General features: G+C 29.5%; 1 protein-coding gene across 1 annotated transcript in view; it reads left to right on the top strand.

The window, feature by feature from the left end:
- Positions 1-267: 267 nt before the first annotated feature.
- LOC108693234 (pancreatic lipase-related protein 2-like) overlaps positions 268-10,022 on the top strand; it is a 15,116-nt gene continuing 5,361 nt past the window's right edge. Inside the window, exons 1-3 of the mRNA XM_018202068.1 lie at positions 268-1,097; positions 4,492-4,763; positions 5,196-5,466. Of these exons, the coding sequence (XP_018057557.1) occupies positions 950-1,097; positions 4,492-4,763; positions 5,196-5,466 (691 nt within the window). The 5' untranslated portion in view covers positions 268-949. The remainder of the gene's footprint in view (positions 1,098-4,491; positions 4,764-5,195; positions 5,467-10,022) is intronic.

Here is a 10,022-nt window from a genome sequence, read left to right on the forward strand (position 1 = left end):
ACCGATTCTTCTTTTCATGTAATCAATTTGCCGGATGATAGAAAATTTTTAGCGATCGATCGAAAAAGGAATTGTTCACAGCAATAAGTGATTTGAAAATTGTGTTTTTTTTTTTGAAAGTTTAAAAAAATTACATAAATTAAAGATCATTTAAAAAATCGAAATACTATATAAAAAACTGATAATTTTATAGATTTAAAAATGGAAAATTGCTTAAATATAAAAATTAAGAATTTCTAGAAGAATCGAGAAAACACTAATGACTTAAAATATCATAGTCAATTAGTGGCGTGCACTATTAAAATTTCATTTATTTGGAAACGGGCGCTCAATATCGAGACAGCCGCCGATACGAGCGCTATCATTGGCGCTTTGCGTCAATCGATTTTTTCATTATTATTATTCCTTATCGCTCGGCTTACATAGTGGCTGGCACTGATGGATTGCCCCGTCGACGAGACAGACATTTAGAACTCACGAGATCTTCGTAGAATAGACGCCAAGGACGTCGCAACATATTTCTGTAGCATTTAAAGCGAAGTGTCCATCTTCAAATGACCACAAAAAAGTTCAGAAGATTCAAATTCTAACTTTCGAGAGCAAGTGAAGTGATAAGATTCAAATTCTAACATTCGAGCAAGTGAAGTGATAAAGAAAAAGAGTCTTCACATATCGTTTATAATTTATTTTCATCGAAACTTAACACATGAAGTTAACATCAAAACACTGTGATAACATAATTTACTCAACAAATAGATAACAGTGCAAAGGTTCTACTTGTTTTTAAGACGCCTAATATTGCAATATTTTTTTAGTATTTGATGCAACAATATGTATGATATGATCAAATTATCGTAATACGAAAGAACGCGATATTGTAAGAAGTGTAAGTTATATACATCAACGTGAAGATTGTACGGATATCTGTTAGTACAAAAAATATTTCAACATGTCTTTTCTTAACGAGATGATAATGTTGGCATACACAGCCCAAATGATGTCTACCTTGCCTGAAAAAGGAGGGAATATTAGTGTAGCTCAGAATACTACAACTTTGTCGCCGATGGAGGTGGAGAACAAATTTGATTTCGACGACCGTAAGTATATCAATTTCGAAAAATTTACTATAATCTTATTTTATTTTCAAAATAATTTCTCTGTAGTTTAAAATACTCCATGAAAAAATAAGAATATAAAAAAGAGAATATAAAACAATAATCTGTGTTTGCTGCTTCTTTGTGTTGAGTATCGAAAAAAGTCTGTGCGGATTTTTAAATAAAATTTTAAACACTTTGAATTTTTTGAAAAGTAACTTTATTTGTTACGTTTACATATTTTTTTCGTGGATTTGAGTTGAACTATATTGTAGTTTATCCTTCATTAATAAATAAAAAAACAACCCAAATGTTGTTCATCCTCTAATGATTCATTGTTTCCTTAAATCGCTTAAGTCATTTTTGTACTGTCCTTTCGCTAACAGAACTTCTCCACATACACTATAAATGTGTTTAGTTGCATTTGCTGTATTTCTAATGGCGTTTTCATCCGACCCTGGATTTGTGCCAATCTCGGTCGACTAATGACGTTTCGTACTTTCCTATTGGTAAAATGTATAACGTCAACCAATAACAATGCATTTTCAAATCCAGGTTGGTGCAAACCCGATCAGGCCGAAAACGCTATAAGTTTACTCATAAAACATAAATTTTTAACTTTTTGATATCTTTAATAACTTATCTAAATAGCTTATATAAAAATCTTATATAAAAGTCGAAGTATTGTAACAATTGGTAACTATGCATCATGTAAAGATTAACTCTAATTGTATTCCCTCCAACATTTCTTTAATTGATATAGGTCCAGTGTGTACCTGACAAAACTTTAAATTAACCCTTAAAGAAATCTTAAAGCGAAGCTTGAACTCCGACGAAGTCAGCAGAGGTCGCTGTTTCAGCGCATTGACATGTCTTAAGAGCATAATAAAAGGAACAGGAAACAGAGAATTAGAATTTCAACCTATCAGAAATTGCGTATTTCACAATACATGATTTCTGATAAGTTACAATTCTTATTCTTCTCTGTTCTCTGTTCTCTATTCCTTTTATTGTGTGGAACTCCTTCTAATCTTATATACCACACCAATATCTCACGCAACCTATGATACACGCAGTCGCATGTTCATGTATTTTCGTATAACAAATTCGTCGCAATAAAGCGTCTAAGTCTAAATTCTAAGAATTCGTTATTTGTTCGTGCAAACTACGTGTTTGTGGATTACTATTTTGTATAAGTACAGATTGCAAAATTTCTGTATCAAGCAACTGTTGTCATGACTTGACAGCTTGAGATGTCATGTTACACTAAAAAAAATGATAAAAAATATATCAATTTTAAAATTTTTGGTCGTTCTCGGCATAAATTCCATCTCACAAACACGAATTAATGCATATACTTAATCCTGGAATAAAGGATTTTCGAATCTGTAAAAGAGAAAAAAAGTATTATACAAAATTATATGATTTAGTCGGTAATACAGACGACTTTAGGATATCTTTAAATATTGTCGTGAAAAAATGTTACACTTCCAACGCTGTGGATTTGCTGGATCCTTATTTTTCAAAGGCTAATAAAATGAAACTCATTAATTTTGGAAACATTTTTATTATATCTTTTTATTTATATCTTTTTATTTGATTCCTAGTTTATCTATATCTTTACAAGCGTTGAAAGATTTGATATCCAATGGATTCACAACATTAAGTTAATTAATGTATCTTTACATTAACATAATCGAACGATTTTTTTTATTTTGAAAGTTATAACGTGAGGAATAAGATTATGCAACTTAAATTTATAAGAAATAAGATTAATTTAAAATTATAAGGAATAAGATTATTTAACTTAAAATTAAATAAATTTGTAAAAAAACATTTGTTAAAACAATTTTTCACAATATTTGGCGTAATTGGAAATATATCCAGGTCCACGAATACTAATTGAAATGTTAAGAAAATCTCCGAACGGCAAAGATCGGAAAAAATTATATAATAAAGTGAGAATTAGTGTACGGTCACGTGCAATCGTATATTGCCCTTATCATTAATCATTGATCTCCAATGCGGAGACAAAACATCATCGGGGTCTTCGAGGAACTGATAGAAGCGCGTGCGGAGATATGGACGCGCTGATAACCCCTGAAAAGTAATCCCATTAATGCTCTCTCTAATAGTTTCTCGAAACGTCGGTATGATACTATATTAATAAAGGACAGCGAATAAGGACAGTTAGATACGTATGTCAAAATATTTGCAAATGACACTGAGCCAAAACTTAATATACTGGGTGACCATTTTAATATCTCCAATAATTATTTTTTTTGTTTTAGAAAAAAAATGTTTTAGACAAAAATAGAACGCGCGCGTGCGTGATTTCAAGGAGAATGTATATTGATCATAAGGCGGAATTCATAGATATTGCTCAAGATTCAAGACATCTTAAGGTATAGCTTGAGATGTCATGAATCAATCAGAGAGTCGTATTAATATCTTAAGACATTGCTTGAAATTGTCTCGAAATTAAGAACGAACTATGGATTCCGACCTTACCTAGTAAGAAATGATAATGGAACATCGATTTTATTATCATTTCTCACTGGGTATTCTTTTTTCATTTTAAGTGAATGCGTCAAAAAGATATGCAGGTCGCTTCCATTTTTTTAAATAGAATTATATGAATTTTTTATAATTTTGTATGATTCCTTTAATTATTTTGCATTAAATTAAAATATTACTAGAATTTTAATAAATTTAACCAAGAAAATTCTGAATGTTGGTTATTTCAACTAGAATTCTAATAGATTTATCAAAAAATAATGTGGTAAGTTTAACCAAAAGTTTTGGACTGTTCATTTTCCACCAAAATTCCTATTAATTTAATAAATCATTTTTCTCTATAAAATACTAAAAGCAAGAATATCTCCTTAATACTTTTATGAATAGACTAATGAGATAAATCAATTAGTATCAAAAAAATCATATAGTTTCTTAAAAAAAAATGTAGGAAAAATAGATTTTTTATAAATAAACTGTGATTTATAAATAAACTGTGTTTATACTAATTAATTCACTTTATTATTTTGTTTATAAAATTATTAAAGTATGATTATCAAAAAATTAATAGTTTATGAAATATTTATGAGACATTTTATGTCAACATGTGTCAGAATAAAATGTCTAAATGTATCATTAGAAACAAAATTTTTTTTTGCAAAGCGTTAAAACATTTATTTTATGATTTTTGAAAGTTTTTACAAGCTTTCTTAATAAAATAAGTTTTCTTTTATGAATATATGGACCTTCATGATAAATAGATTTTTAATGTGTCTGTTCTGAGTCAAAATTAGGCTTAGATTTTTACACACCCTTTAAATCATTGTTGCATTTTCATTGTTGTTAAATACTAAAGAAGTAAAAACAACTTTTTATTAATTAGAATGGTATATGTGGCGATGTTATGAGCCGTTCGGATGCTTTTATATTGGACCACCCTGGTCTGGAGAGGATCGACCAGTGTCTACATTTCCCGCAAGACCGGACAGTATCGATCCTCATTACATCCTTTATACACGCGAACAGGCTGGAAAACCTTATGAATTGAAGATCGATGGAAATTCAACGATCCGGAAATCGCCCTTGAACAAGAAAAACAATTTGTATTTCATTATCCACGGATTTCTGGACAACGGTGACAAAACTTGGGTCTTAGTGAGTGCAATCTCTCACAATTTTTTTTATAAAAATCGATATTTTATAAATATCTTTCAAAAAAGAATAATTTTGTAGTTAAGGTTCGTAAATAGTCATCACAACTATGTTCAATCGTGACAAAAATTATTTCTCGCTTCTGACTTCATGATTTAATATGACTGTGATAATTATTCAGCCTTAAGATGTATTTGAAATTTACATAGAAATATTAACCAAGGCATAATGTTTTCTGATTATTATATTCAGCCTTGACTATATTTAATACTTTTTTATTTATTTATGCTTCATATATTCTCTCATTCATATTTTATTCTATAAAATCCACTTTACACGATTTATTATTCATACAGAACTCTATTAATCATCTATAAAATATATATTATGATTATACTACTATCAAATTCTTCACTCATGTAAACATTTTGACAGAGAGTAATGAAGGAGTTGCTGTTGCGGGAGGATTGCAACGTCGTGATCGTTAATTGGCTTGCCGGTGCTGGACCACCCTACACACAAGCGGTGGCGAACACACGGCTAGTGGGTGCTATGACAGCTCGTATAGCAGCACTACTAATTGAGATCACGGAATTACTACCTTCGAAAATGCATTGCATTGGCCATAGTCTAGGCGCTCACACTTGCGGTTACGTCGGATTCCACTTACGCGTTCGATACAACTATACACTAGCTAGAATTACAGGTAAAGTTAAATGAACAACTACTTGACATAAATTTTTTATATGTATTATAAAATGTATAGTGTTTTCTTATTTTAAAAGTAACACAACTCAGGAAACGTGATTTTCATCTTATTACCATAAATTAGTTATATAGTCAACAATTTTCCTAATGAGTTATGTCTAATTAAAAATTTTGAACAAATCAATTTTTCAAAAATTACTGCACTAGTTTAATCTCTAACACATGCACACACATACTTTGTGTATTTTTTTTAAATATCAAAATCTTTAATCGAAAGGTTTTTGTATTCAATATATACTTTTTATTTTGTGAACTAAAAAAATATCTGTTTTTAAATGAAAATCGGCATCTTAACATTGAACAATCGCTATTTGGGAATCCAATTTGTCGAAATATTAATCGATTAAAAACTAGATAAACTCAATTTTTTTGAATTTTTGATTTTTAATAATCTGGTTCCGAGCAGCAAAACACTTTTTAAAAAACAGCTTCCCGAAAATTTCTTGTAACTTTGTTATATAATATAAAATTATAGATAAATATATATTTTTGTATAAAAAAAATATGAAGACTGTCAAGAAAGTTCTTTCGAATACAAAACCTTTCAAAATTGTACATATATCTTTCCAAAAAGAAATTCACGAAAATTCTTTTTTTTTACTTTGTGACTAGACGTAGCTCTTAAGTTGAAAAATATTTTTCTCCTTTTCTGAAGAATTTAATTTTTTTCAAATTATTACTTTTAAATTAATAAGAGAGCGATATATGCAACCATACCGTGATATATTATCTATTTCCGAAGCGCAATATAGCACAATAATTAACAAACAAGTTTTTATACAATGTGGATAAATAAGCAAGAATGTAAAATGATTAATTGAATACATAGTTCTCCGAAGATTACGCGATAAGAAAACCAGATTTCTTTATAAGAAACGATTACAAGAAGGGAGTGTAAAACCTTCTTTATGTAAGATTGAAGAAGTGATTGCAAAAGGAAAACGCAAAAGGAGAAAGGAAAACACGGAGTAAAGTCATATGTGAAAGAATGGTATAAAGGTATAAAGTTCAAGTTGTTACGGTGCTTTTTTCCTCTTCCTCATTTTTCTACTTGAAATCGGTCATTGTCAAGTGGGTCGCTTGTCCCCTCCCACAGTCACAAACAGCTCGGAGCATTACGAAGATAGCCGATTGAATCGTAGATGATCAGGATAGTAGTCGCCGCAGAAACGTCTTGCTCAAAAAGATTCATTCAACGTCATTCTTAAAGCGTTATTAACCATAAGAATTGGGATAAAATTATTTTAATAACAAAATTATTAATAACAAAAGTCAGATACTTTCTTGAACAGTAAACATAGTAGAAACATTTTAAACTAGTTAAAATCGATTTTTATTATAACAATTGTCATTGTGAATTTTTAACATTTTCGGATGTTAATTTAACGTGATTACGTTAATATTTTGTATTAAATTATTATTTAATATTTTTTAATAAAAATATTATGCTTTTAAAATAACACAATTTTTGAGTAAGTGAACAAGAAACAAAAATAAGTGTAGTTTTAATTTCTGAGATAAATAAATAAAAAATATATGTATTAATTTAATATATTATAAATATGAATTTTACTAAAGAAATGTTTTACAATTTGTTTTTAAGTTATGTTAAAGCGTAAAATTTTTGTATTATGTTTAACTTTTACATATTTATATTATTTTCTAACATATTCATCTTGTGTTAAATTAACACAAAAATTTTAAATTTAATTTTTCAACTCTGTAACTTCATTATTCTTACACACTGGAAAAAGAGTAAGTATTCATTAATTAAAATTCTAAATTCAAAAAGAACAAAATAGACATATATATTTATATTTATCAAACATTCTAATTAAAATAATTAAAAATTCAATTCAGATGAAACCGAATTCTAGTTGATATAAATTCGTTGATCAAAATTCGTATAGTTGATCTGATTATTCACCGTAGACACGTATTTTAATGTCTAAAACTTACCATCGGAATCTTCAACTTTCCATCAGAATTTCCATTTCACGAACTTATAATTTAAATGATTAGTGAAATTTTTTCAAACATAATAAGCTAAGATTCAACGATTCTTCTCGCTACAACAAGCAAATATGAAACAATCGTCGTTATAGTGAATGTAACTGTAAAATTACGTTACTTTCATTGTATTTTCCTGTGCCATCGAGGAATTTATATAATGTGCGATATCGTAAGACATCGAATAAATAAGTATCATTTGAGAATGATGACGTTTGTAATTCGCTGTATCGCATGTGAAAATTAAAAATCATATAAAAGAAAAAAAATCATTGTGTGAGGATACACTGAAAAAAAAAGTAATAACTACCAAATGTATTTTGTTTAGCAATGTATAGTAAACATTTCTAAACGTAATAGTCGTAACCAATCATTTGATAATCATTAGAAAAGTAAACTAAACGTTTAGTTGGTCATATTAATATTCAATTGACATTATTTCGCCAAGTTTTGATATAACTCATCTAGGCTTAATTATATTAATATTATTACACACATACTTTTTTTTATGATATTCTTCTGTTTTGTAAATCGTACCGTTATTATGCAATTTGCAAGATCAACGATAAATCGATTAGACACGTACGAAAGCGAGTTTGTACATATAAAAGACCAGCGAAATTTCTATCTCTCTCCCCCACCGGTATCGATGAGATCGAACGCACCCGATCGGAGGTGGATGGGTTTGGTCGTTACGTAAGCTATCGATCCCATCGGGAACTACCAGGATAACAGAAGAAGATGCAAAGTATGTTAACAAGGGTGGCGGCGGGGCCTATATCGTCAATGGCTGCGACCCGCAGAATTTACCGAGGGTAGGCGAATCGACGCTCTCTCTTCGGCGCGACCACGAGGCAGGACATCCCTTAACGAGGGGGATGTCTTAGTTCCACGAGGATGGCCGACGAGACAAGACATGCGTCGAAGATGCGAAAGGAAAACATCATTCCTGGACCCGTCCAGAGACTGCATTCCAAAGACCGAGTCCGAGATTGCGGTAAACAACCAGAATAAGAGAGCACGTTGTCCCAAGAAGTGGCAGGATAGCAGGAGAATAGGCCTCGTTCCCGAATAAGGACGAGAAAGATAATGGGATATCATCAATCATAGGCGTGAAAGAGTGTTCAGATTCTGAGGAAAAAATTATCGAAGCGAAATGCAAATCTGAAATTTCGCAATAAGTTCTTCGTAGAGATTTAAGATTTTAAGTAGTAGCAAATCAAGTCGATGATCTAATTTAATTTAGGGGATTATTATTATTTCAGTTTGATCATGTTGCAAATTCGAAAGTATGTGAGATAAGGAGAATATAACTTTTTTCGCCATCATTTGGGAATTGTTTTATTTCTACATTTGTTTATACATATTTATTTTTCTTCATGGAGACCAAAAATCATCATAATAATGACATTATACTCAAGAAAAAATTGATATATTATCTGTGTGTGAAATAAAGTTAATAAAATCTTTATTACACCATTACGAAATCGCAGTCAATTATTATCAATTCAAGCATTTAAAAACTAATTTAGAGAATTGGCTCAACAACTGTCTGAATTAGTTAAATGATTGAAGCATAACTGGCAACGATGTAAATAAAAATTTTATTCTTTTTCCAATATATCTATCAATTTATCTTTGAGTGTAATATCAATATTATGATAATTTTCGGTTTCTGTGAACAAAATAGAAATATAAAACGATTTCTGTACAGTCGAAAAAGTGAAAGTTGAAACTTTCCTTTATTTAAAATACATATAGATGTATCATTTCAACATCTGGCTTTGACTAAGCTTTAATGCTTCTCTTACTGTTGGTATATTCATATTGCTATCCTGTTTTGGCTTAATATTGAAATGTAAATCTTTCGCCATCAATTCATCGTTGTAATAAATCTTTTCTACGCAAAATATTCCGAGTTTCCTGCATGCCATTTATAAATTTTGTCCAGGAAAACAAAAATTATGTTATGCGTCATGATGCAAGAACGTTTACGAAGGTAAATCATCATAACGATAATTTATCTTAGTAAAGACACTTAACGTTTTGTTTCTACAAATCGCAAAATAACTTTCATTTTTGCGCAATATAGTACAGTATTACGATAAAACTTTCAGTAATCCTTATGTGACAGGAGCTGAACCATGCTTTATAAGTCGAGCAAAATGAATATTCATTAAGATCATAGAACGATATATCTACATTAAGAAATAAATGCTATAGTTCGCATCTTCAAAACTTAATTTCATCGACATATATGAAAATATTAATTCATAATTCTTATTAGAATGTAAATATTGTTGAGATACTACTATTAAAGTACATATAATAATTTTCAGCATTTCTTGAATTCATTAAAAATAGTAAAAAATAATTAAAAATAATCATTAAAGAACTTCTTCAGTTATTATAAGTTGTAAAGTTTATGTATCTATATTATTTACATATATATATATATCTATATTATATACATATAAATATATA

Source organism: Atta colombica, unplaced genomic scaffold (assembly GCF_001594045.1).
Source record: "Atta colombica isolate Treedump-2 unplaced genomic scaffold, Acol1.0 scaffold89, whole genome shotgun sequence".
Lineage (NCBI taxonomy): Eukaryota > Metazoa > Arthropoda > Insecta > Hymenoptera > Formicidae > Atta > Atta colombica.